The 27,900-nt window shown below is 37.2% G+C and overlaps 1 protein-coding gene across 1 annotated transcript; it reads right to left on the reverse strand.

The window, feature by feature from the left end:
• Nucleotides 1-1,661: 1,661 nt before the first annotated feature.
• LOC149817463 (cryptochrome-1-like) lies at nucleotides 1,662-27,628 on the reverse strand. Its single transcript, XM_089984784.1, has 5 exons — nucleotides 26,455-27,628; nucleotides 12,069-12,290; nucleotides 10,219-10,925; nucleotides 2,297-2,986; nucleotides 1,662-2,015 (listed from the first exon to the last, which is right to left on the reverse strand). Exons 1-5 carry the CDS (start codon nucleotides 26,765-26,767, stop codon nucleotides 1,941-1,943), a joined length of 2,007 nt encoding a protein of 668 aa, XP_089840910.1. The 5' UTR covers nucleotides 26,768-27,628; the 3' UTR covers nucleotides 1,662-1,940.
• Nucleotides 27,629-27,900: the final 272 nt, after the last annotated feature.

A 27,900-nucleotide genomic window follows, 5' to 3' on the forward strand; every position in this document is an offset into this window, starting at 1 on the left:
ATCCCCGATCCCCGTTAGTAAACTTTTTTCTCCTTCTTTAGGAATGGCAGTAGCCTGAGGCAAAACGGGCCCCGCTCCACCTCGCCCTTTTTGAACCGAGGATGGAGGACATGAAAGGGGGATGAACGTTAAAATCAAAACCCATGCAGGGATGGAGGGCAAAATTTTGAGACGGGGCGGGAATGGGAGACCCTGTCCTCCTCCCTTCCCTCGGTCCACTGTCATCCCTACATACCAGTTATACAATCATACCATTGGGATTCAAACTTACAACGTCTCAACACAAGGTGACGTGGCTGCTGGTATATCCCCACTTCACTCCATCCTCTTCATGGCCCGAATCCCTAGGGTTTTGGAGATCTCAGATCCTCCAATATTTTCAACCTGAGATCCCCCATTCGTTTGACTGGAAACTTGGGCGTGGGGTACATGCTGGATCGGATCTCTAACATTGTTGGTCATAGGTGGGATTAACGATCACAGCTGAGAAAGCACAAAATGTGATTGTCGGTCACAAGGTCAATTTTTTTATTAAAAATATTATTTTTAAGCTTTGAATATTTATAAAGATTTTAAACCAACGATTTTAAAATCCTATAAAAACCTACCCACCTGTCGGAATATGACGATCCAAGAGTCAATTCATTTAAAATCAAGACCATCAGATTTAAGGAAACATGAAAAAGCCTCTTCAAAAGCCCGGTAGGCAGCTACCACCTACTCTCTCTCTCTCTCTCTATCATTGTTTGTTTAGTAGGAAACCTATTTTGACTAATGTGATTATGACAAGTAATTAGGTTTCTAAAGGAGTTAAAAAATGAACGCCCCCACAATGTTTTAAATTTTCATAACTCAAAAAATCACATTTTTATGTTAGAAAAGCATAACCCAAGGATCGATCTTTAGTGAACAAACCATGCTGAAAACATCTAAATGATTAGTTTCTTGCACCTATGATTTCTACAAATATATATAATTGTAAACTATGTTTAGCTAGTTTAGTGTGTCATGGTTGGCAGTTGGTGACTGTCATGGCTGAGGAGGAATCTCGTTAAATATAATGTAATTAATAAGACCAATCACGTGTTAAAACAAGCATTGTACCTGCTGTGCCTTGCATAGTTTTCTGTTCAAGGCCCCTTGGACCTAATATGATCCAAAACGATGTAGCAAGTCCCAATCTCAAGATTTTCTCGACAAAGAAAAATATTCTGAGAAATTAAAAAAACTGTGTTTGGGAAAGCGTTAGGAAATGATATGCATATCTAAGACGGCTGTTCATATTATTTTTAATTACACAGGTAGGGGGTCCATCCTAACCCCAGCTTTGGCCATAAAAAAAGAAAAAGATATGCATATATAAGATAAAAAAAGGAAAAATAGAAACGTCCAAGAAAAGTTGTAGACATTTAAAAGTGTTTATATTATGTTATTATCACGACAAGTTGACGATGTTTTCAAAATATTGCCGCTACTTGTGACCATGCTTTTAAAACCACCAGGGAAAAAGCTTGTGATGGCACTTTGGTATTCCAACACTCAAGTTGATCTCCATGCCTTTGAGCACCTTCAACTTGGCTGGTCATATTTTCTTACACATGCACGAGGCCAAGCATTCCTATGAGAATTCTAGAGATGGGAAAAGCCTTCTCACCATGTGATTGACAAACTTCTATAGATACACATGAAGCTTTCATCATCTCACTCAAAAGTGGGACCCAAAAATGCTGAAAATTCATCTACATGGATGATGGACATTTTGACACCAAAAGTCAGAACACATACAAAAGGCCTCCTACACCCCCGTTTCTTCAATGTACAAAACACTAACCTCAGCGTTTGTTTCCAACCAGAAAAACATCAAATTGAATGCAAGAACCTATTTATTGCTCTTACTGCTATAATACAGATGTACAGTGCATTCAAACAAAGGAGTGCCCTCAAGGATCAAGTATGGCAGGTCTCTTGCTAGGCCGAGGACAGCCCAGACCGCTCTGGGCATCCACATCTTCATCCTGAACAAATTCGAAATCACCAATCAATGACAAACTTTCCAGAGAAAACAAAATGGAGAAGTGAAATTTCTCTAGATATATATTTTTGTTTAAAGGTCAGTGAAGTTAATCCACACAACAAAATGGAACGATGGTAGCCAAGGCACAAACGCCCATAAGAGGAATCATGGCAAGTACCTTCAAGTAAAGCCAAAAATCCATTAGAAGAAAGAATTTAGACAGAATTGTAGGATAGCAGATGACCCAAGTATGAAAAGATACCAGGAAGATTTATGGTTTACCTTATCTGCAGAGTTGGCATCCATAACAAAGTTTTCACTCCACGAATGTGTGGAAGAAAATTCACCCGAAGCAGGCAATCTTGACAGCTCTGGTCTGTTCATAGCATTGCTTGAAGAAGGAGAACATGAAGGTGGAACAACACATTCTGAAAAGCTCATGCTTCTTTTTCTCACAGATGAAGATTCAGCCGTAGAATGCAGTTCATCCATCCTCGAAGCATCAAGTTTGCACTGATCCTGTGGATCATTTTGATTCACTCTATCCCCATGACCTAAAATGTGCTGCTTACCTGAGCAACCGTGATTGTTATGAAATGTAGGAACTTTCTGGTCTTGGCTTGAGCTACAGGGAGAATCATTTCTTTTCACCAGGACTCTTGGAATGCGTGTGTTTTCTATAACATCATCTAAATTGTCTGCCACACCTTCATCCATGCCATTTATCTTAGCAGCTTGAGCTGCAGCATCCAACTCATCCATCACCGAGATTGCATTCATCAAGCGATCTCTTGCTAAAACCATGTCAACTACTGGGCTTGGATAATTATGGCCAAGCTCCACCCCTGCCGCTTTAAGCACTGATGATGGAGCATCCCATGGGTGATGGATCCACTCAGTAGGCACTCTTGCAAGTTCAGGCAGCCACTGCCTCACATATTCTCCGTGTGGGTCATATTTGCAGCCTTGAACCTAGGGCAACATAGCAGAACAAAGATATTTGAAGTATAAAATATAAGAGATATCAAATCCAACATGATTTTCATTCTTTGACAATGAAAAATACAATTTATTCTTGAAGCAAATAATATGCATACATTCCCCTAGAAAAGCCAGAAACTGCCGGCCAAGTTGTATGAGTCTTCACGGCTATGGACTATGTCACACGGACTCGTTAAAAAGGCCACTACACACGTGTCGACGCGACCCGGGTGCTGCCAACCCACACCCTGGGTTATATTTGTCCAAAATGGACCCGGTCAACTTTGATCGAGTCCATTTTGGTGCAATTTAAACAAATGATGTTTTTTTTTGGGGAGGAGAGGAGGTTAGGGAACAATTGCGCCCCTCCCCCACTTCTCTTCCGACTCACACTGAATCAAGTTGAGGAGGTGGAGGTCGTCACCTTGCTCGAATCGAGCTTAATGGAGGACCGAACCGGGTACAACTCAAGTGCGGGGGGCTCGGATTAGGGTGAGTTCAAACCAGGCTGAGCTTGGTGGGCTGAGGGGCGTGAGGAAGGAAGGGTGGCTGGTGGTGCAGTCACCAGTTGAATGGAGAGAGGATGGTGGTGGTAGCTACCTAAAAGAGGAAGAGGGCTAAAAAATGGAGAGAGAGGAACTACCAAGGGTGGCGTCAAGGGGGGCTAGAGGAGAGAGCGTCCAGCGATGATGAGATGAAATAGGTACGTCTCTCTCTCTCTCTCTCTCTCTCTCTCTCTCTCTCTCTGTTCCTCCTCCTTTCTTTCTTCTTTTTCCTTCTCCTTGAACCCAAGCCTGTTGGGTTTGGTTTTGAGTTAGGTCAGCTTCTTTTTATGAATTTTATTTTAATAAAATATATATTTTTATTTTTATTTAAAGGACAAAAATGGTAAATAAATGGAAAGGACTCACAAACATTGTCTATGATATACTTTTTGTATGAAATTATGCATTGTTTGTTTCTTTTATTAGTATAATTTACTTCTTTTCTGCTTGACTTGTTCGATTGTTTTTTGTTTTTTTAATTCACTTAGCGTAGCCATAATATATTTAGGTTGATTTAATTATGGTGTTAATTTTTATTGACGAGGAATAGCAATTGTAGATTGTTAATTTGATTTATTGCATGAACTTTTACTTTCATTCTCTTTAAGGGTCTCCTATCTAGTGTCATTTTCTCCTGTAACAACTTTGGCAAGAATAGGTTGAGGTCCCAGAGAAGAACAGTCAACAAAATGCCACAACTCCTTTCAAACTAGAATCCTCTTTAACGTGGTGGCTCATATGTTGTTGGTCCCATCAAATTTGATGGGAACAACACTTACAACTTCCTTGTTGGCTATGGAAACAAAGAGAAAAGAAGAGAGGAGAGAGAAGAAAAAGGAGATGACAAGAAAAAAGTGAGAAAAGTTGATGGTACGTTTTTCGAAGCAACAATCAAACGCTCCCTCGATCTCACGGTCCACCACACAATCTTCAAATACAAAATACAATCTAAGAGCAGGCTCTTATACCATGTAATGAAATACAAAGTGCACAAATAGATGCCTAATAGTCTCCGGTTCCCATATTTCCTGCAACAACTCTGCAATATTTTTGTTTCCTTCAGTTCACCGTAGTACGCTTTTCAATGACATTCCAGTCATTCTTTATGAAAGATAGGTTAGAACTCTGAAAAACTTTAAGTCACAACTTTGAGGTTGCATGATTTCTATCAATAAGTCCAGTAATGCTGACATCAGTGAGTTGACCAACTAATGCTTGTTATTTCGTGTAATTCTTCTCAAATATTTATCCAAATAAGTATTAGTTTTGATGTGAAACTTTACAGTGTCAAAGTTGTCTTCTAATGATCCTCTCTCCCTTTATTTGTTCTCTAAAGTCCTTTGGAAGTATTATTGGACAGTAAAAGTTCATCTGTATGTGGCAATTTGCAGTGCTAGACTGCTGTTTCCATGTTGGAAGCCCATTAAGGGCACATTAGTCTTATTTATTTATTTTTTGTTTTTGTCCTTTTTATGTTGACTAGGGATTGTTTGGTCTTTGACCAAATAGACCTGTTGAGAGCTCTCAACGACTCTATTTATAGCTGTTGGGATGCTCCGAACGGCTCTATAGGGTCCTTCTTGCCTATATAAAGAGGATCTCTCCCAAGGTTGCCCAACTAGGAAGCGAAAGCGGGAAACGATACGGGAAGCGAAAGCGAGAAGCGAGGCATTTTAAAATTTATACAAAACGGGAAGCGAAGTTTCAATTTAAAAGCAAAATATGAATAAAAAATGAAGCAATATGGAATCAAACAAGAAACAAATAAAAACTAAAATAAAATTGATTATTCTTATATTTCATGATTTTTCTGTAAAAGAGTTAAATTTTTTGTTAAAATCTAACAATGATGGTTACCAATTTAAAGAAAGTACATGGAAAGTGAGTGAAAGCAGGAGAGAAAATACATGAAAAAGATGAAAAGAAACGTGAGAAAAGTATATAGTATGCATAGGCCATGTGTATGAGAAGCATAGAAGAAGCGTGGGGAAATCGAGCTTCCCATGAAGTTTCGGAAGCGAGGAGTATCGCGCTTCCAAAGCGAGTTTTCGGGAAGCGAGCTTCCCACCTACCTAAGAAGCTTCCGGTAACTCTGATCTCTCCCTCTCTTGTATCATGCTTGTCTCAAGCAATTCTCTAATAATATTTTTATATTTTTTATGTGTTGCTTTTTCCCTTAAGTGGCTTTGTGATTGTGTTTTGTATTGACTCATAAGAGGTCTTTTGTTTGTGCACATTTACCGCAAATGGGTATTACCTAATATAACAATATAAACAAATATAATATATATACATTTATATGTATATATATGTACATACACATATATAAGTACATGTAGCTAAACATATATACTGTAACGCCCCAAAATTTAACCCAAAATTTTTTGAGGATTTTTTTTAGGCAGTAGAAATATTCAAATTTAAATAGGCTAAACATTTCAGGCGCGTCACAAGAATCCTCAAAGCAATTACCATTCATTTCATTACTAATAACCATTTGAAATAGAAGATCAGAGTTTGAAATAACTAAATAACATAAATAAATTTTGACATCCCGGGAACACAATAGATCATATATCTTGGTCCGCACACCACCCCGCAATCGCTCTTGATCTTTTACTCTTCTCATGAAAAATAATAAGATGATTTGTGTCAGACTACAACCAGTCTGCGTAGGGAATACTATGATTTTACGGTTGTACTATGTAACAAGTATGCAATGTGTTGATTAAATATAAGCAGTAAAGCATGATATTAAACATGGCATAAGGAAATAAATAACATGAATCCAATTTAATGCATCTCACAAATGTTAAGTCTCTAACTAGTATACAAGAACAATAACATGATCAAATCAATAATCACAGGTTTAAAGAATTCATCTCATGCTTAGTTAACTAATTGCATGTTGTAAAAAAAACTAATAACATGTGAAAGTGCAAGGCTTACAATCCTTTGTCTAACTGATATATACAAGATACTCAATTTAATATTTCTCTTGAATTATCCCGCAGGTACACGCGGGCCAAGACAATCGTAATAGACGAGAACATTCGGGGGTTTATTATGCATTGGTGTTTTATTAACCCAAATGTTCTAACTGAAACTATAATCTTAAGGGAGCGGTCAGTAACCGAGAGAACCTCCCAAAGACCCAAACAAACAGGATGCATCCCTAACTTCTGCAGAATAACGTGGAGCTACCGCCTAAGACAAATTTGGTAGTCTGGGTCCCCTAACTCTGAAAACTGTGGACCAACGAGCTATTGCCGCTCAAAGTAAGAAACACAAATCCCTGAAGTTGTGTACCACCTACCCTATCCAAGGTAAGCACGAATATGAGTGGGTTCCTCTTATTATTAATTTATATTTTTCGATGTATCCGGGTTTTTCCTGAACCGAACTCAGTCGCTCACAGACACTAAAGTTTCTCAAAATTTGATTCATACTACCGAAGTAGTAGGCCCTCAACCATTCATACCTTCAAAAGCTATATTAACCGAACTCTATTCATTTAATTGTGCAGACCCACTCAGAGTGCTTCGGTACCTTTAAACCGTCAAGCACGAGTGCTCCGGTAACTTTTAATCAGTCAGACAAAAATCATTTACTTCAATTTACCTGTATTTTCACTTTATAAACTCGAGAGCCATTTGTGGCCTGGCGATTCACGTGCCAGCATTAAACCATAACAATTACACATGAGGGAAAATAATCCTTGTTCATCCCTCACCACCATGGTTCACTAAAAGGGTGGTTAAAACTTTCTTTGACATGAATTATCATTAACTTAGCTCCGCCCTTTTTAAGCATCAATGGAGATATAAAATTTAATAAAATGATAATTGCCACCATCACACAAACCCACTATTGCTAATTCATTAATACTAGATTGAAATTTTCATGGATACTGTTTACAAAATGTTAAAGGCAAAGCAGGCATATCATAAATATCTTGAAATGTTTACAATTTGTCGAACACTAACACACGCTGTCTTTTTATATAACATGCAGGAATGTAACACTTTGATGTACATCACAACACAGACACATATAGTACATTCTATAAGATCCATGGCCTATTACAGCAGCCGGATATATCTTACCATGCAAGCTCCAACATTGGTAGTTTTCTAGTTTCAGGATTCAGAGTACTTTGTTTCTTGATTTAGTTGTTAGATTTCATTATTCTCAGTCAGATTTGAGGAGGGCTGGAATTGCAAAACATAATTTATAAAATTTGGACAGAATATATTTACTATATAAGCAAGTTTGAATCTGTGACTTGCGTAAAAGCTAAGTTGTTTCAGAATAGTATCATAATGGAAACATAAAAAAAAACTTGACAGTCTAATGATTGGAAATTGTAAAACTGGCCGAACCTTAACCCATTAACTGTTCTAATGCAGTGAAAAGTCCAACCAATCGTTTGCAATACACCTATATGCAGTGAATAATATGATTGTACCTACTGCCTATTGATATTATTACAGGGTAGTTTAGCATAAACTGTCTATATATCTATTTTTATTTTGACACCACTCACAAAAATCTGTCATAAATAAAAATTAAAAGATATGAATACCACGCGCAACATGTGGTCGAAGGAGGTCTGATTTTATTATCCCAAGATCCAAATTACAATTCAAGTTTTGAACCAGTTTCAAAAACCTTTCATACCTATTCACGAGCAGCACACCCAGGAAATGGGCAAAGTACAGAAAAACTCCAAACTTAAGTATATCTTTACTATCCAAAGTACATACACATGTCAGGAGTAAGGCATTACCATACCCTACTGTCCAAGCCAAGTATGCATGTTAGTAGAACAAATTTTTGTATTCAACCTTAGAGCATGCAGAATCAAAATCTACTGTTTCAAAAATTTACGACACAGGAATATATGAGTAACGTCATTCAGGAGATATACTAAGTACACCCAGCGTTTACTCATGGAAATAAACAGAACCTAAACATATTTGATAGTTTGGTTTAATAGTTCTATTTCTACAACCAGGCCCATATTTTTCTAAATTTTGAGTGATTTCAGCATAGGATTAAGACATCCTACACAGAAAATTGTTCTTATTATGAGTTCCTTTAAGCAATATACCGGGAACTCTAATTTCACCTCCCACAGAACCCATTATACTGTATATAGTACATACACAGAACCGAGGTTCTGTATTTGCACTAAATTGAACCCACAAAGAGGGCTCACACACATGCCACAAACACCCTAAAAAAAATTGCAGCATAACCTACCCACTTAATCACTGTGAATCAGGAAGTTAAAAGTTGTATTTTCGATAATCAGTAAGCAAGAAATCCATTAAGCTATTCATACCAAAGGATATTACCGATTAGCTTTACATGAAAGCACCATCGTTGTATCCTTATGAAGACCCCTCAAAATTTTGAAACTTCTTGATTTAGGGATGGAACACAACACAATGCAAACTTTGAAACACAATACACACACAGAATCGTAGTGAAACCCTACCTGAATCGCGAATCCCAGTTGCTACCGTGCTCCTCAGAAAGTCGTGTGCCTTTTCACCGGCTAGTGCAAGAAAGAAAGGAAAACGAGAGGAAGAGGAAGAGAGAACTAAAAGGGAGAGAGAGAGGAGGGTTTTAAAAAGGTGAGGGAGAGAGAGTTAGAGGAGAAATGGGGAAGACGATCGGGGAGGAGGGCGAGAGATCGTGGGGGAGATGGGGGAAGATCGTGGGTGTGAGAGGTCGGTTACCCCCCTTTCTCACCAGCGGCTGCTTGAAACTGCAACCCCCCCCCTCTTTCCTTTTTATTTCAAACACAAACCCTTTTTAGGGTTTGCGTGGTTTTTTTTTTTAACGTGATTTCTTTTTAACACATACGGGTGTGGGTCTGGGTCGAACGGACTCGTGACCCGCGACCCCCCCTTCGTTGGGTCCACTTTTGGGCCTATCCGGATCCATCCGTGGATCCGAATCTTCTTAAGATTTATTTTTTTTTCCATTTGGGTCGCCCTCATGGTGACCCGTTTAAACTTTGGGTCCAAACTAAAACCAACCGGATCTACGGATCCGAATCTTTTGATTTGGACCACGTCCTAATGGATGCTATGGGTCCATGACCCAATACATTTATGGATCCAACCAAGAAAATCTAGATCCACCCAAGGATCCGAAACACTATAAAATTTTTGGTACGTTTTTTAATAAAGTACTATGGATCCCAAGTAATCTTATTTTGGATCCAAGTAGAATTTTAACTGAACCCGAGTATTACCGATGTAAAATTGGCATTGAAAATTAAGGTTCTGATATCCAAGATCCAAATGGAATATCGAAGATCCGAACATGATATTATGGATCCAATATTGAAGATCCAAACAAAATATTTGATATCCGAATACGAATAACACATAAAATAATAAAAATATCCTTGTACCAGTTCAAGGACATAAATTTCAAGTTTATTTATCTGATAAAATTCACGGGTATTACATATACTTATATGTACAACCTAACAGTAACATTCATTTCTTCAGTAGCAATTAAAAGCAAAAACAGGAACAGTGAAAAAGAAAATCAAACATCATGATGGAAGTAAGTAATTTATTTCCTCTGGATGAAGAATGACACTGTCAAGCTATGTAACATTGTTCCTACAGACAAAGCTAATTGAAGAAAACATACCTCTGGGCTATCCATACGATCAAGGTCATGTCCATCAGGTAAACTTCCAGAGATATATTGCCAACCGAGGATGTCACTTTCCAAATCAGCATCCAATAGTGTGTCCCAAAAGTATTTCATCCCCCATGTCCATGGGAGCTGAAGAAACTTTACACAGAAACTTGCAACAATCACTCTGATTCTGTTGTGTATCCAACCAGTTGCCCAAAGTTCCCTCATGCCCGCATCTACTAATGGATATCCTGTTCTACCCTGCCGCCATAACTTGAAATGACCCTTGTCAAATCGCCATGGGAAATGTCTCAGATTGCCCAACAATGACTTCTGATAAGTAAATGGAAAATTAAAACATATGTAACGTGAATACTCCCTCAGACCAATTGCCCTGAGAAAGAAGTTCACACTGTCCTGCGCAGAAGAATTTCCTTCTTTTGCCCACAATATTTGCTTCATCCTTACACTCTGGTAGACCTTTCTTATACTCAACTCTCCAAAATGTATATATGGTGACAACAATGAGGTTGTGACACCATCCACCATCTGCCTGTACTTTGAATAATCTATCAAACGTTCGGAATTAAATTTCTCTAGTGCATTGTGTGCATTGCTCCAACCAGGAGACCATCCTCTGCTCAGCAATGCATTGCTAGGTTTCTCAGAATCATCTTCCAAACCTAATTCCTCAATTGTAGAGCTTTCAGCAGTTCCTGTCATCAACAAATGGCAGATAATTCAAAAGTCATTCCCAAGGTTTTAAAGACAATATGGCATATAAGTTTATATAAACAAAAAAGGCTTACAATTGTAAAGACTGTGATGACCCAAGCTGACCAGCAAGAAGCAACTATTCACTTTGAAGAGGTTTTGTTCAAAAGCCAAGCAAAACCTAAATATAAATAGAAGAGGGAATATGGAAGTATAAAAGAAGGTGACAAGGGGCCATTGGAAAATAAAGGGACACAAACAATCAGAGTTTAAAGTCCCTTTCTATTTACAGGTTTAAGTAAGACTGGCGATGACCAGCATTTTTTTCAAGATTCCTGAAACCAGTAACTTTTGACACAACTATGGAGACATGAAAACTATCTGTTTTCTGAAAAAGTGAGCATGAGCTAAGTAGATTCCGGCAAGGGCCACCAGGAGTACAGATGTATGACTTTAAAATGAAGTAAGCACATCACTTGCAATACAGAAAAACTCAGAGAATATAGTTTTTCTCCTTGTACTAGGAAAGCTGGGGGATATCCCCTGCCTCTCAACTAGGATGCTGCCACACTAAATAGAGACACAGCTCTATGGTGAATGGATTAAAAAGCACTGCATGTATAGAGGTATAGTTTTTCTACAATAGATGGATAAAAGCCACCACAGGTAGACGCTGATAAAAAACTATTTCAGCAATGATAGGTAACAGGCCATGCAGAAGATTGTTTGGAAAATTTAATGTTCGAAAAATTGGCTTCTATATAAACAAAAAAGGCATGGAAGCTATGTCACACGAACTCTTCTAACAGGGCACCGCACCCGTGTCACACCCGCACCCAGGCGGGTGCTACACTTGGACACAACTTCCTTTGTGTTAGGTGAAGTCAACCACACTGAGGTCCATTTCTATCCAAAAGTAGATTCAGAAAACCCTAATCAAGTCTATTTTTATCTATATTATATATATAAATACATAAATGCACACAAATACACATAGTGTTAACTTAAAACTGTTAAATTATATATATATATATATATATATATATATTAGCTTTTTTAAAGTGCCGCATCCGCACCCGCACCTATGTGACATAGCATGGAAGTTGTTACCTAAACAAGAAGAGAAAAAAGAGAGCTAAAACCACCTGATGCTGGCACCAAATGCCTTGGAGGAAGAATCATGACCGGTTCACTTGACATGCTCATGCACTTGCTCCAGTAAGCTTCAAATGTTGTAAATGCATGTCCGGTTTCATTATATATTTCCCAAGGTTCATATAGTAGATCTGCATTAAAACTGTGGACACGGATCCCAAGCTTTACAAGCTTCTGCTTTACATCATGATCTCTGGCAAGGGAAATGGGATCTGAAACAAGTAGCTACCATCATTAAAAAACTGTGTAATATGGACAATACAAAGAAACTATTCCCATGCTACAAGAAATATCAGATTTATCCAGAATGGAATTTGATCATCAACCAGACAGCTAACCAGCTATGAAAGTGCTAGATTTTGAGCAATGCAGAAATATCAATCACTTTTAGTTTATCACTGCCTTAAGAAGGATATCCAGAAACTGATATGGGAATGAAAGCATGGTCTTAAACTCTAATGAAGCAACAAGAAATACAAGAGAATGCTACTAAGGGCTACATGAGAGCACAAAACCAAATACAATCTCAAGGAGATACACAACTCATAAGAGAGAAGAACATAAAAAATATAATTTTGTATTAATCACAAATATGCTTGGAAAAACATACTTTACAAGAGGGAAGAAGCCCCTTTAAATAGAAAAAAGAGAGAGCATGAGGGCTAGTCAAACTAGTTGTTGGACTAGCCCCAACGGCTAGAAATATAGCCATTGGGACTAGCCCAACGACTAGTTGGGCTGTTCCAATCAGCTCTAACTATTAAAAAATATAACAAGTAGAAACCAATAATAAAAAGGAATATTACAAAACAGCCCCTACTAGGTCGACCCTAATTACAAGAGTGAAATGACTGAAATACCCCCGATTGGTATTTCAGTTTACATCCAAAAATATATATTGACAATATGCTTTAACACTCTCTGTCAAACCGAAAGTTTGTCAAAGAAAAAATGAAATCGAGGTCACAGAAGCGCCTTGGTGAAGAAATCAACGAGTTGATACTCGAAGGTGATGTAGGGCAAGGTGATAGTCTTTTTTAAAAATTCTTCATGTACATAGCGGTAATCCATTTTGATATGTTTAGTTCTTTCGTGAAATGTATAGTTGCCGGCTATGTATATGGAGCTTTATTGTCACAGCATAGTCTAGAATGTGTATGCAAATACACCTTCATATCCTCAAGCAATCTTCGTAGCCAAACAATCTTTGATGTCGTAGTAGCTATTGCACGGTACTCAACTTCAGTGGAGCAATACTTTTTGTTGCTTCTTGCACTTCCAGAACACCAAAGAATCATCTAAAAAGACATAAAATCGAGTAGTTGAGCGTCTATAATTTGGGTCACCTTCCCAATCTAAGTCAGAATAAGCAATTAACTCAAGAGATGAAGAGGAAGACAATAAAAGACTCTTAGAAGTAGAATTATGTAAATATCTAACTATTCGTATCACAACACTCATGTGAATTATGGTGAGAGAGTATTGAAATTGGCTTGTAGTATGAATTGCATGCGTAATATCAAGTCGGGTAATAGTTAAGTAGGTCAAGGGGCCAATCATTTAGCGATACAAAGTTGGATCTTCCAGAGGTGTCCCATCATCAAACTTTATTTTAACATTGATAACTTTTGGAGTACCCACCATTTTCTCAACAGTAATCCCAAATCTGTCAATAATATCATTAACAAACTTGGTTTGATTAAGTACCCTCGAGGAGAATAAGCAACCTTGATTCATAAGAAAAATCTGAGAAATCCAAGATCAGTCATTTCAAAGTATCTTTTGAGAATAACTTTAATATGATTTACTCCTTGTTTATCTTCACCTATGATGATCACATCATCTCTTAAAATATAGTTAAGGATATATATATATATATATATATATATATATAGAGAGAGAGAGAGAGAGAGAGAGAGAGAGAGATGTCTATTTGTTGTAATACCCGATAAGGATAAATCTGTCTTTTTCTTCATTTTATGCATATTCTCTTTTTGAATATGCATGTAATTTATTTATTTTTATTTTTTAAATCTTTTTTATTTATTTTTCTTTCTTTTAAGCCTTAGAGGGGCTGACATTATAGATGTTGGGCCCCTCCAATGGTCAGATTTATGACTCTTGGAGGGGTTCCAAGACTCCTTCTTGTATCATAAATAGGGGTGAACCCCTTTGTGTCTCTTAAGCTTTTTAGCAAAAGCTCTTCTATTGTTCAATAAAGATTCCTTATTTTTATGCCTTTGTTCATTTGTGATCTCTTATGTGCCTTTGAGCACACTTATTCTAGTGTTCTTCGAGTGCCCTTGTGCACATCACTCTTTGAGGAGTTAGTGTTTTTGTGCACATTGTCTCTTTAAAGACATTTTCACATGGTATCAAAGCAACATCTCTAAAAGAATAGTTCGTGATTTGCCTCATCTCGGTGGCCACCTCGAAAATCATGCTCGTTCTTCATTCTTGTATTTTGGCGTGGAGAGCTCTTACAACTCATTTCTAATGAAGCACACCACATCAAGTAAGCCTTAAAGACTAGTTGTAGTAAGTACTTCTACTCTTGAAGTCTCTCATACAAGCTTCTCATATGGCGAAAAAAGATTCTCACCTTTCTCCTGGTTTCAAACTCAATGGGTCAAACTATCATATTTGGGCAGGTAATATGGAAGCTCACATCAAAGGTAAGGAACTTTGGGGGGTACATCAAAGGTTCAATATCGAAACCGGAGCCAAAAATTACGATGGTTGAAAAGGGAGAAATAAAAGTTCTTCATGGAGAAGAAAGAGCTAAAATACTTGAAGAATATAGCAAAAAACATGAAGAATGAGAGATGAAAAATTACAAAATCCTATCATGGATTTTTTCTTCAGTTGAGACTAGAATCAATGCAAATATTTTAAAATTTAAAAGAGCATCTCAAGTGTGGAAATATCTTGAGAGGATGTATACCTCAAGAGACATCCCACAAGTATTATCTCCAAAAAAGAGCTTTGATTATCTAACAAGGCAAAATGTCCATTAGAGAATATTTCGTCGAATTGTCATCTATTTGGGATGAGCTTGCTATGCTTGAACCAAAGTAGAGTGGAGAAGCCATTGAGCTTCGCCACAAACAATTGAAAGAAGATCGATTCTTTAATTTTTTTAATGGGCTTAGACCTGAATTCGAACAAATAAGATCTTCTCTCTTATATTATTTTACTTCTCCTCCTCTTGAAGACGTTCTTACCAAATTAAGTGGAGAAGAGACTCGTTTGGGAATGAGTAAATCAAAGCCAAGTGTTCTTTGCCATGCCTTCAAATAAAGATGAAAATGAAGGCGCTTATGCCGTCTCTAGGCCCGGAAGCAATTTAAAATCATATAAGCCTCCTCATTTTAACAAAGATCAAAATCAAAATCAAAATCAAGGAGTAAGGGAAGAAGGAGGACAAAATAGAAGATGGAATCAAGGGAGTATGGAATTTTTTTTGTCACTTTTGTAAAGAACCGGGACATATCAAGCCGGTTTGTCCTAAGTGGAAAAAGAAGGTGACTATGTCTACCACGTTTCAACCATAAAAAGAAGAGAATCCATCTACTTCCAACAATGGGGCATTGTCTTTAAGTCAAATCATGAAGGCTATTCAACCCTTACTCAAAGGATCCATTTCCGGTGCCGCTATGTCATCTCCTCCCGGTAAGATCTCTAAGCTTTTAGATTTGGGTGCCTCCTTTCATATGACTCTCAGTTTTTGTACACTTTTCGAATATACGAAAAATGTTTTTCCATCATTTGTTTCAACCACTAACGGTGCTTCTCTTGAAATCAAAGGAGTTGGACACTTTGAAAAACAAAATTTTTTTTATTCCAAAAGTTAGATTTATACCAAAATTAAATTTAAACTTGCTTTCAGTTTCTCAACTCTTGGACCATGGATGTGATATTAAGTTTTCATCAAATAAATGTTGGGTACATAATCGACGGTCCGGAAAGTTGATTGGGAAGGCTAGAAAATCTCTACCATATGGAGTTTCTACAAATTCTAAAAAAATCTTTTTGTAATATTGCCCAACATAAACATATAAATGTTTGGCATAAAAGATTTGGACATCCTAATGTCATCAAGCTTTCTTATTTGCATTTTGCTAAGGATCTTTGTAAAAGTAACTTTACTTGTAATGATTGCATTCTTGGAAAAATGAGAAGCCTGCGTTTTGAATATGTTTACAAACAAACCCTTTGAGTTTGTGCACTCGGATGTATGGAGACCAACACCTATTATATCTAAAAGAGGATTTGTATACTATGTTATTTTTGTTGATGATTATTCTAGATTTTGTTGGATATATTTCCTTAAGCATAAACATGAGGTCTTTGCATTGTTTATAGATTTGGGTGCCTCCTTTCATATGACTCTCAGTTTTTGTACACTTTCCGAATATACAAAAAATGTTTTTCCATCATTTGTTTCAACTACTAACGGTGCTTCTCTTGAAATCAAAGGAGTTGGACACTTTGAAAAACAAGTTTTTTTTTATTCCAAAAGTTAGATTGATACCAAAATTAAATTTAAACTTGCTTTCAGTTTCTCAACTCTTGGACTATGGTTGTGATATTAAGTTCTCATCAAATAAATGTTGGGTACATGATCGACGGTCCGGGAAGTTGATTGGGAAGGCTAGAAAATCTCTACCATATGGAGTTTCTACAAATTCTAAAAAAATCTTTTTGTAATATTGCCCAACATAAAGATATAAATGTTTGGCATAAAAGATTTGGACATCCTAATGTCATCAAGCTTTCTTATTTGCATTTTGCTAAGGATCTTTGTAAATGTAACTTCACTTGTAATGATTGTATTCTTGGAAAAATGAGAAGCCTGCCTTTTGAACAAAGATCTATGTTTACAAACAAACCCTTTGAGCTTGTGCACTCGGATGTATGGAGACCAGCATGTGTTATATCTAAAAAAGGATATATTTCCTTAAGCATAAACATGAGGTCTTTGCATTGTTTAAGACATATCATATTATGATTAAAAATCAATTTAATGGTAACTTAAAGATTCTTAGAACCGATTCTGCAAGAGAATATCTTTCAAATGATTTTAAAAATTATCTTGAAAATCATAGAATTGTTCATCAAAGATCTTGTCCAAAAACACCTTAACAAATTGGTATAGCCGAAAGAACACATAGGCATACTATTGAAACAACTAGAACTTTGCTTATTTCTCAAAACATTCCTAAAAGATTTTGGGCCGAGGCGGCTCTTGCATCTGTTTATCTCATAAATCGTCTTCCTTCAAAAAATCTAAATAAAATTTCACCTTTTGAAATTCTATACCAAAAGAAACCCGATTATAATAGGTTGAGAATCTTTGGATGCAAATATTTTGTCTTTACCGCTAAAAATGACAAACTCTCACCAAAAGCTATTTCTTGTGCATTTCTTGAATATTCTGAAACTCAAAAAGGTTTTAGATGCTATGATGTTAAGAATGATAAACTATATGTTTCTAGGAATGTGACTTTCTTAGAAAATGTTAGTGGTTTTGAAGAATGTGAAACTCATAAAGAGAATATGGATTACTCTTTCTTATTTAAGTTATTATCTAGTGATGATATTTCTAGCGATGATGGACTCGTATATATTGATTCTAGTGATAATGAAAATATAGATGAAAATAACAACTCTTCTTATCAATCTATTGATTATCTTATAGAAGAAAGAACGTCTAGTAACCCTATCATCTATACCAGAGTTACCGGAAGCGCCTAGGTGTACGGGGAAGCGCGCTTCCCCAATATGCGCTTCGGAAGCACGAAACGTTGCGCTTTTGAAATACGTGGAGAAGCATCCCCCTTTTTTGGGAAGCGCGCTTCCCCCTCGCTTCCCCATTTTTTCGCTTTCGGGTCGCTTCCGGTTCGCTACCTCGGTCGCTTCCGAGACGGTTCATAATTTTCTTCTAAGTGGTCCCACGCTTCCCCGCTTCCTAAATTTTTTAAAGTGCCTCGCTTCCCTCTCCCGCTCCCACTTCCCGTATCGCTTCCCGCTCCCGCTTCCTCGACTGGTAACTCTGATCTATACACATAGAGATAAAAACAATTTTAGAAGTGCAATTGAAAAATATAGTGAATCTTCCTTAGTAAATAATCCTCATAGAACTGAGAGAACTAGAAGAAACCCTTTCAGATTTATTTCCTATGAATCCTTATCGCCTAAATATAGAGCATGTCTTAGTACTATTCATTCATATGTAGAACTTAAAAGTTTTGAACAAGCTAATAAAATGTAAGAGTGAAGGGATGCAATGGATAATGAACTTAGAGCCCTTAGGAAAGCCAAAACTTGGGAATTCCAAGATTTACCTAAAGGAAAGAAAACAAGAGGATGTAGGTGGGTTTTCAAAATCAAAATTAAGAGTGACGGGTCACTTGAGAGATATAAAGCCCGTCTTGTCGCCAAATTTTGCCTCGGTTGCGCGAATGGTTATTGTTAGATGCCTAATTACAATTGTATCTATTAAAAATGAAACATATATCAAATGGACGTTAAAAATGCTTTCTTAAATGAAGATCTACATGAAGAAGTTTATATGGATGCCCCTCCAGGTATGAATGTGCCTAAATGTAAAGTTCTTCGCCTACGAAAAGCCCTCTATGGTTTGAAACAAGTTGCCAAGACTTGATATGATCGATTTACCAGTATAATGGTAGAAAATGGTTTTGTTTCTACTACACTGACACTGCTTTATTTGTCAAGAACTCTTATGTTGGTATTGTGATTTTGTTATTATATGTTGATCACAGGTGATGATGCAGTAGGAATCAAGAGTATAAAGTCTACTCTAATGAAAAATTTTGAAATGTCGGACTTAGGTTTTCTTATATATTTTTTAGGCTTTGAGGTTGCCTATTCTCATAGGGGTTATTTTTTGTCCCAAACTAAACTTGCTTGCGAGGTTATTAATAAGTCAGACATTTCAGATGACAAAACTTGTGAAACTCCTGAAGTAGTAGGGATAAAGATGAAGATTGATGATGAGATTCCTCTAGAAAATCTTACTCCTTACAGGCAACTCGTTGGTTCATTGATGTATCTTAGTATTAGCAGGCCAGATATCTCTCATGCAATGCATGTTGCAAATCAATTTCAACATGCCCCTACATCAGTTCATATGAATGTTGTTCTTCAGATTATCAAATCTGTGAAAGGGTCCATAAATAAGGGAGTATTTCTATAAATTTAATTACTTATACTGACTTTGATTGGGGAGGTGACCCAAATAACAACCACTCCACCACTGGTTTTTGTATTTTTTTTAGGTGAATCTTTGGTTTCGTGGAGATTAAGAAACAACAGAAGGTGTCCCTATCTTTTATGGAGACTGAGTACCGAGTCATAGCATCCACCACCATGGAAATTGTTTGGATTCGGCAGTTACTGAAAGATATGGGGGTTTGTGTTCAAGGACCTACAAAGCTATACTATGACAACAAAAGTGCTATAGATATTGCAAAGAATCATACATTTCATGAGCGTACAAAGCATATTGAAATGGACTGCCACTATGTTAGAGAAGAATATCTAAAGAATGTCATTGATCTACCTAACGTGACATCAGAATATCAATTGACTTATTTTTTTTCACTAAGGTGCTCTGCTCCCCTCGTTTTCACTTTCTTCTTAGCAAACTTTCGGTCATCACACCATAAGTTTGAGGGGGGTGTTAAAATATAGTCTATATATATATAGAGGGAGAGAGAGATGTCTATTTATTGTAGTACCCAATACGGGTAAATCTGTCTTTTTCTTTATTTTACACATATTCCCTTTTTGAATATGTATGTAATTTTTTTTCTTTTTTATCTTTTTTATTTATTTTTCTTTCTTTTAAGCCTTAGAGGGGCCCACATTATAGGTGTTGGGCCCCTCCAATGGTTAGATTTATGACTGTTGGAGGGGCTCCAACGTCTATTTTGGAGCCCCTCCAAGGCTCCTTGTATAATAAATAGGGGTGAACCCCTTTTAATCTCTTAAGCTTTTTAGCAAAAGCTCTTCTATTGTTATATAAAGATTTCTTATTTTTATGCCTTCGTGCATTTGTGATCTCTTATGTGCCTTTGAGCACACTTATTCTAGTGTTCTTCGTGTGCCCTTGTGTACATCACTCTTTGAGGTGTTAATGCTTTTGTGCACATTGTCTCTTTGAAGACATTTTCACATCATCAGCATAGAGAATGAGGATGACTATCCCTGCATCAGATTTTTAGTAAGCATAGCAGTATCAATAATAGCAAGATTTAAATCCAAGAGTAAGCATAACATAGCTAAATCTATCTTATTAGGCTTTAGGTGTATGTTTCAAACCATATAAGGCTTTTCTTAAATGAAGAACCATTCCAGGAGAAACCTTATATCTAGGAGATGAATCCATGTAAACTTCTATTTTTAAATTTTCATTCAAGAAAGCATTTTTAGCATCCATTAGGTAAATAACCCAACCCTTGATAGCAACTACAACTATAAGAGTCCTAACAAAAGTCATCCTAGCTATGGGTGCAAAACTTTCATCATAGTTTATACCAGAGTTACCAGTCGGGGAAGCGGGAGCGGGAAGCGGGAAGCGGGAAGCGGGAAGCGGGAAGCGAGGCACTTTCAAAAATTTAGGAAGCGGGAAGCGTGGGATGTCTTAGAAGAAAATTACGACCGTCTCGGAAGCGAACCGGAAGTGACCTAGGAAGCGAACCGGAAGCGAAAAAAAAAATGGAAAAAATGGGGAAGCCAGGGGGAAGCGAGCTTCCCATAAATGGGAAGCGCGTTTCCCATAAATGGGAAGCGCGTTTCCCATAAAGGGGAAATGTGCTTCCCATTTTTGGGAAGCACACTTCCCAAAAAAAGCATGCTTCCCTGCACATTTCGAAAGCGCTATGTTTCACGCTTTCGAAATGCGCTTCGAGGAAGAGCGCTTCCCCATGCTCCTAGGCACTTCCGGTAACTTTGGTTTATACCATATTCTTGAACATATACCTTTCTAAGGTCTCATCACTCTTAGTTTTAATTTTAAAAATCCACCTGTAACCTATAGTTTTCTTTCTTTTAGGCAAATCAATATTTCTCTAAGTCTTGGATTTTTCAAGTGCCCCTAATTCGTAATTCATGGATTATATCCATTATGGAGAATTTTAGTTTGGTTATTAGGTTGTTGGTTCAAAATAAGATATGATTTTATCCAGATAGGCTCTATATTGAGGAGAAAAATATTCATATGAAACAAATCTAGCAAGAGGTTTGAAGACCCTATCATATCTTCTAACCTTCCCTACATGTGGTCTTTCTAAGTTGGAGTAGTTTTCTAATACACTGGGTTGTCAATCATTTCCTCGTCTACTATATTGAATTACCATAGGTTTAATTTGATCAAAATGTTCATCATCTTGGATATTGGATTGAGGTTCTTCATTATTAACATTAATAATCAAACAATTATACTTAAGCAATAACTCAAGCAAGAAAGAGTATTCAACACTTTTCTTAAGCACACGTTGATTAAAAAAAACTTTCTTTTTTCAAAAAATAAACATTTTTAGAAACATAAAGTTTGTCCTTTTCAAAATCATAGCACTTAAAACCCTTTTGGTTTTCTCCATACCCAAAAAATACACTGGGAGTGCTGACTGGTTTGCAATTCGTCATCCCGGCTCTTTCCAGAAGATCAAGAGTGTATTTTTGTTGCATGAGTGTTAATCTGTCAACTTCCACACCAAGGAAGTACCTCAACTCCCCTAAATCTTTCATCTTGAAAGTTTTCATTAAAAATCGCTTCACGTCTTGCACATGGTTATCTGAACTCCCAATGATCACAATGTCATCAACATATATAAGAAGAAGTATAACGATGTCTGTCTATAGGCGTTGCACAGAAAACTCTGATTTCACTGCTGATTGAAAAGGATGGAAAACATCAAGACAAATTCGAGAATATCTGATACGATGGTGAATGCTAGACTATGTCAATGAAAAATAAACAAAATAGTATGAATCAAGGAGTATTCACAACATAGACTTAGGAAAATATTAACGCATGTTAAATAGAACACGTTGATTAAAAAATTCGAGAAAATCTGATACGATGGTGAATGCTAGACTGTGTCAATGAAAAATAAACAAAATAGTATGAATCAAGGAGTATTCACAACATAGACTTAGGAAAATATTAACGCATGTTAAATAGAACACGTTGATTCAACACTTTTCTTAAGCACACGTTGATTAAAAAAAACTTTCTTTTTTCAAAAAATAAACATTTTTAGAAACATAAAGTTTGTCCTTTTCAAAATCATAGCACTTAAAACCCTTTTGGTTTTCTCCATACCCAAAAAATACACTGGGAGTGCTGACTGGTTTGCAATTCGTCATCCCGGCTCTTTCCAGAAGATCAAGAGTGTATTTTTGTTGCATGAGTGTTAATCTGTCAACTTCCACACCAAGGCAGTACCTCAACTCCCCTAAATCTTTCATCTTGAAAGTTTTCATTAAAAATCGCTTCACGTCTTGCACATGGTTATCTGAATTCCCAATGATCACAGTGTCATCAACATATATAAGAAGAAGTATAACGATGTCTGTCTATAGGCGTTGCACAGAAAACTCTGATTTCAATGCCGATTGAAAAGGATGAAAAACATCAAGACAAATTCGAGAAAATCTGATACGATGGTGAATGCTAGACTGTCAATGAAAAATAAACAAAATAGTATAAATCAAGGAGTATTCACAACATAGACTTAGGAAAATATCAACGCATGTTAAATAGAACACACTAAGTGCAGTTGGGGATAAAAGAAGTGATATTGAAGAAGGAGATACAGTTAGATGATGATGTTGAAGATTTTAGAAGAAGTCGATGCCGATGTTGAAGAAGAAGGACAGAGGAAGTCAATGCCGATGTTGAAGAAGAAGAAGGAGATGCAGCTGATGTTGAAGAAGATATTGACAAACGATGTTGACATACGATGGTGAAGAAGAAGAGATGCCGATGTTGAAGAAGTCTTGACAGACGATGTTGAAGAAAGAAGGAAGAGACGCAGCCGAAGAACAGGATGAAGGAGTCTTCACGACTGCCTTTTCAGATCTCGTTGAATGTGTGGCTGGTAGGGTTCCACAGTCGTAGCTATGATACCATATAAGAAAACAAGTGAGAGATAGGTTTGCTTCACGCCTCACCTGCACAGGAAACAGAAAGAAAGAGAGAAGCACAAAGCTAGGGCGGCAGAACACGCACGACCTCCAAGCCCTAATCCTTATATAAACATAAGTAAGAATACAATGGGATGATATTACAACATTGCCATTAATGAAACATCATTCTGCGTGTTCTATTTAACGTGCGTATGGATCTGGATCCAGATCCATACGCATACTATATTTTAACACTTACATGGTTCAACATGCAGGTATTCCAGAATTTTGCATCGTACAGCAAAATGAGAAATGTTGGCAAATGAGATACCACTAAGCATTATTATTTTTTTAAGAGAACTTAAGCATTAATACCAAGATGCAACAATCACCTCCAACATACCAGATACAAAAACAATGACAATCTTTTGCCATCAAATCTCTAAAGCAAGGTACTGACCTTTCTTAAGATTATTGACCCTTTGAGATCAATGGCATAAGATCAACTTTGATCCAGTTTTTTTTTTTGAAGAAAATTTAAGCATTAATATCAGGATGCAACAATCTCCTCCAACACACCAGACACAGAGATAATGACAATCTTTTGCCATTAAATCTCTAAAGCAATTATTGATCCTTTGAGATCAGTGGCATAAGATCAACTTAGATCCAGTTAACGCCATCTCTTCCAAAAATTGCTGCAGAAACTTGTTATCAGTTAAGGTAAATGCGTACTAAGGAAACCTTAAAGACAAGTATTCATCCATGTGAATGCCTAGAGGATTCACAAAGGCTTTCTAAAGAATGAAGCATACATCTGATGCATTTAGAGATGACATCCTTTTCTTATTCTAGTGAAAAGCTTTCTACACAGATTATGTCTTTTCCTTGATTCCAGATCCTAAGGAAAAAGAACGATGAGTGTATGCTTGTTGAAGGCAATTATTTGAAACACAAAATTCCTACATAATAAATGGTTAAACACATAAAGACCCTAGGTGCATTTTTTAAGCATTAATCTGAACATAGCATGATGAGTGAAAGTCTGGATTTTTTTTTCTGAATTTATTTCACAAGAACATAAAGAACCTAGCTGAGAAGATCCAGGGATTGACATTCTAGGTACCTAAAGTTTGATTACTAAGACACCACAGTGGGGCCCCAAGGGGTTTGGTGTAGTGGAAGGGGCCTTGGCCACAAGACGAGTGGTCAGGGTTTCATTCATGAAACCCCATGAGTAGGGGTGGGCAACGGGCTGACCCGGTCAAAGCCCACCCATTAGGCTTGTGGGCCTAAACGGGCTGGGTCGGCTTGTTAAGATAGATGCATTCTTTTGTATATATATATATATATATATATATATATATATTAGTCAACCTAGGTTGACCTCTTCTAGTTGTTGGAGAGGGTGTCTAACAGCCAGATTTCTAGCCGTTGTACCCTCTCCAACAGGTAGAAGGGAATCCCCTTTTCCCTATTGTCTCCTTTAATCTCTCTCTCTCTCTCTCTTTGCCCTTTTTTGTGTCTATATATATGGGTGGGTGTGTGCCTTTATAAGGTGAGAGAGTGATGGGTAGATTATAGACTTTTGTGTGTTTAAGTGTTTGTAGTGAGGTTGTTTGTAATTTTCCATTTCTTTTTGTATTATTTGAATTTCATACTTAATGAAATTGATCATTTTATAATTCTTGTATTTCATTGTTACTTCTGTGGTGAGTATGTATTCAAATACATTGTAGTTTTGGTTCTTGGTATCCATTCCGGAGTGCATCAGGATTCATGTCATTTTGATGACACGGCTGAATATATACTAGTAATGATAGGATGCTCCCGGAGCACCTACTCCCACCTAAGAGAAGCTTGAAAATTTCAAAATTTGAATATTTTTTTCCTCTATAGTTATGATCTACAATCATTATTTAGTGAAAACAAGTTTTTGGATCACGTGATTATGGCATACATGTAGGTTTTTTTAAGATCTTCAAAAATCAATGGCTCACAATGTACCAAAATTTCATGACTTAAAAAAACCTATTTTGATGTCCGAAAAACATGATTCCTATCAAATAAACTGTGTTAAATACATCTATGAGGTCTGATTGAGATGATGCAACCTACAACTATGATTTCTAATATGTGGGAGTAGGTGCTCCTAGCATTATATATATATATATATATATATATATATATATATATATATATATATATATATATATATATATATATATATATAAGTTCACACACACATATGGCAGGCCCGCGGGCTGCCAGGCCCAGTGACCACCTCTACCCATGAATGTCAGCCCCTTGCATTAACGAGGGTAAGGATAAAACTTGCGACAAAGCCAGACGACTCCCTGGGGCAAGGGGTGTGCCACGGGTTTACGCCGTTGGGACAGCAACCACAAGTACTGCTGGCTTAGCCAGCCCAACTAGGTCTCTGATTCCGAGGGTGGTTTCCCGTCCTGCATGGAAAAAATAAAAACAGACACCACACTGGGCATTTTCTTGCAAGGGTTTGTAGCATATCAGCCCTTTCGAAGCCACAAAACCCCATTAGATCCTAGGTTTCGCTCCACTTCCATGGGGTGCATCATAGAGCCCGTAATTGAAGCTTCAAAGTCAATAGGACCATCACCATAAACACAACCTTTAGCCTATCAATATCTTCCTATCACTAAAAAAATCATCCCACAAAACACACATAGTTGATAGTACCAAGATAAAGATACTCTTGGAAAAAACTGAGATGAATTAGTAGCTAAGGAAGCTTCAGCAGAACTTAGTCTATACCAAAATCCATTAACAATATAGGTAGAATGTTTACCTTTACAGTAGATTAAAGATATTGCAATTAGATTCTTGAATGGCACATAATCATTCCACAATTTGATAAGTAGATAAGAGAATACCGTACAAAATGAAATAAACAAATAAAACCATCAAGAAAGCTCATGGTCCAGACAATGAATGAGATGCACCTTATTTTTACAGTTAAAGAAGACTTTTTACAGTTAAAGAAGACATTCAAATTCCAAAAGTGCAACAGTTCATATTTCTCAAGGAGAAAGCTAGCGTCTCAACTAATCATGGAACAGTTCGTACTTCTTCTCAAGAAAAAAACTAATATCTCAACCAATTAAATAAGAGAGGAACAATTAACAGAATTCACTAAGAGGGCAACCAGATAACAAGCAAGGGATAAATAAAATATACCATAAAGATGGTTATACACAACTTGATCTGCACCGATGGCACTAACGCAGCGCAAGAGCGCCTCAAGAGTATCTTCCGCTTTAATCGTCACAAGTGTAACGCCGAGGGACTTCAGGGACTGATCCAGATGAGTGAGGGACTGCTTCAGCCACCATCTTGAAACCCGGCCGGGAAAGAACTGTCCTTCTTCTCCAGGGCACCAGATGTAAACAGGAAGAATGCTCCCAACTCTAGCAGCAGCTGCCAAAGCAGGGTTGTCCTCAATCCTAAGATCCCTCCTAAACCAAACAACAGTTTTACAAGGGGTGCCCATATTCAACTACCGAACCTCCAAGTTTTATGATTCCCACAAAATCTTCATCCCCATATACAACTAACTAATGTTACACATAACCAAGAAAAAGGGACTAAAAAAACTAGCTTCAGCAACCCTCCTTAGGTCAAAAGCCCTTCGCCACTACCCCATCCTTCCACCAAACTCCAAAACCAAGATTTCCAAGAGTTTCAAGTGGTGGCTGTACAAACTCAATAATCTCCAAACAAACATCAAAAAATTTACAACAGTGAGAAAGGTTGAGAGTGACAAGGCCCTTCTGGCGTATGGTGCTACCCAAAGAGAGAGAGATTCTGGATTATCCTAGAGTTTCACAATAGAGAACTATACCTTTACCCTTAGAAGTGGCACCCTTGTCAAATAACGTTTCCAATCAAACAACCCAATTGCCATGAAAAACCAAAAACTTTCTCAATGGAGTAAAATATTGATCCGATTAAGGTGGCCCGAGAATCACTCCAGAGAAGCCCCAACCATGGAAAACTCCATATAGGTAGGCTTAAATCCTTACCTAAACCACGGATTGGATACCCCAAAACCCCCAACAAAGGAGGGAGGGGTGAAGAATGATTGGATACCCCAAAATCCCCAACAAAGGAGGGAGGGGGTGAAGAATGGGCACCAAGAACTCAACACAATCTCTCTCGGAATCAGAATCAGTGAGAGAGGGTGGAAGGAATAGTGATGGGGAAGAGGAGGAGGAGAAGGAAGGGGGGAGTGACAATGTTCATGTGATGACCATGAATGAAACCCTCAAGAAAAGGAAAAACGAAGATGAAAAAATCCAAATTCTCAGTGCTCTAAAGCAACACCGAAAAGAAGGCTACGTTCACCCCCCGCGTTCCTAGCAGGATAGGTGCTTTTCTCTGACATGGTGCCCCGCACGGCGGTAACAAATAACAACCCAACAAAATAGTTCCTTTGATATTTTTACCGTTGCAGCTGTCTCTCTCTTAAAATAAGATCACAAAATTAATAAAATAAAATAAAAATTATTATAACAAAAATAAAAATAAAAAATATGAGAGAGAAAGAGAGGCGATTTAATGCAACTACCGATGAATGCAGCTAGGGGTGGCAAAATCTGACCAGACCCGCCAACCGGCTTCTTA

This window comes from Nuphar pumila, chromosome 13 (assembly GCF_984573655.1).
Source record: "Nuphar pumila chromosome 13, dmNupPumi1.hap1.1, whole genome shotgun sequence".
Classification (NCBI taxonomy): domain Eukaryota; kingdom Viridiplantae; phylum Streptophyta; class Magnoliopsida; order Nymphaeales; family Nymphaeaceae; genus Nuphar; species Nuphar pumila.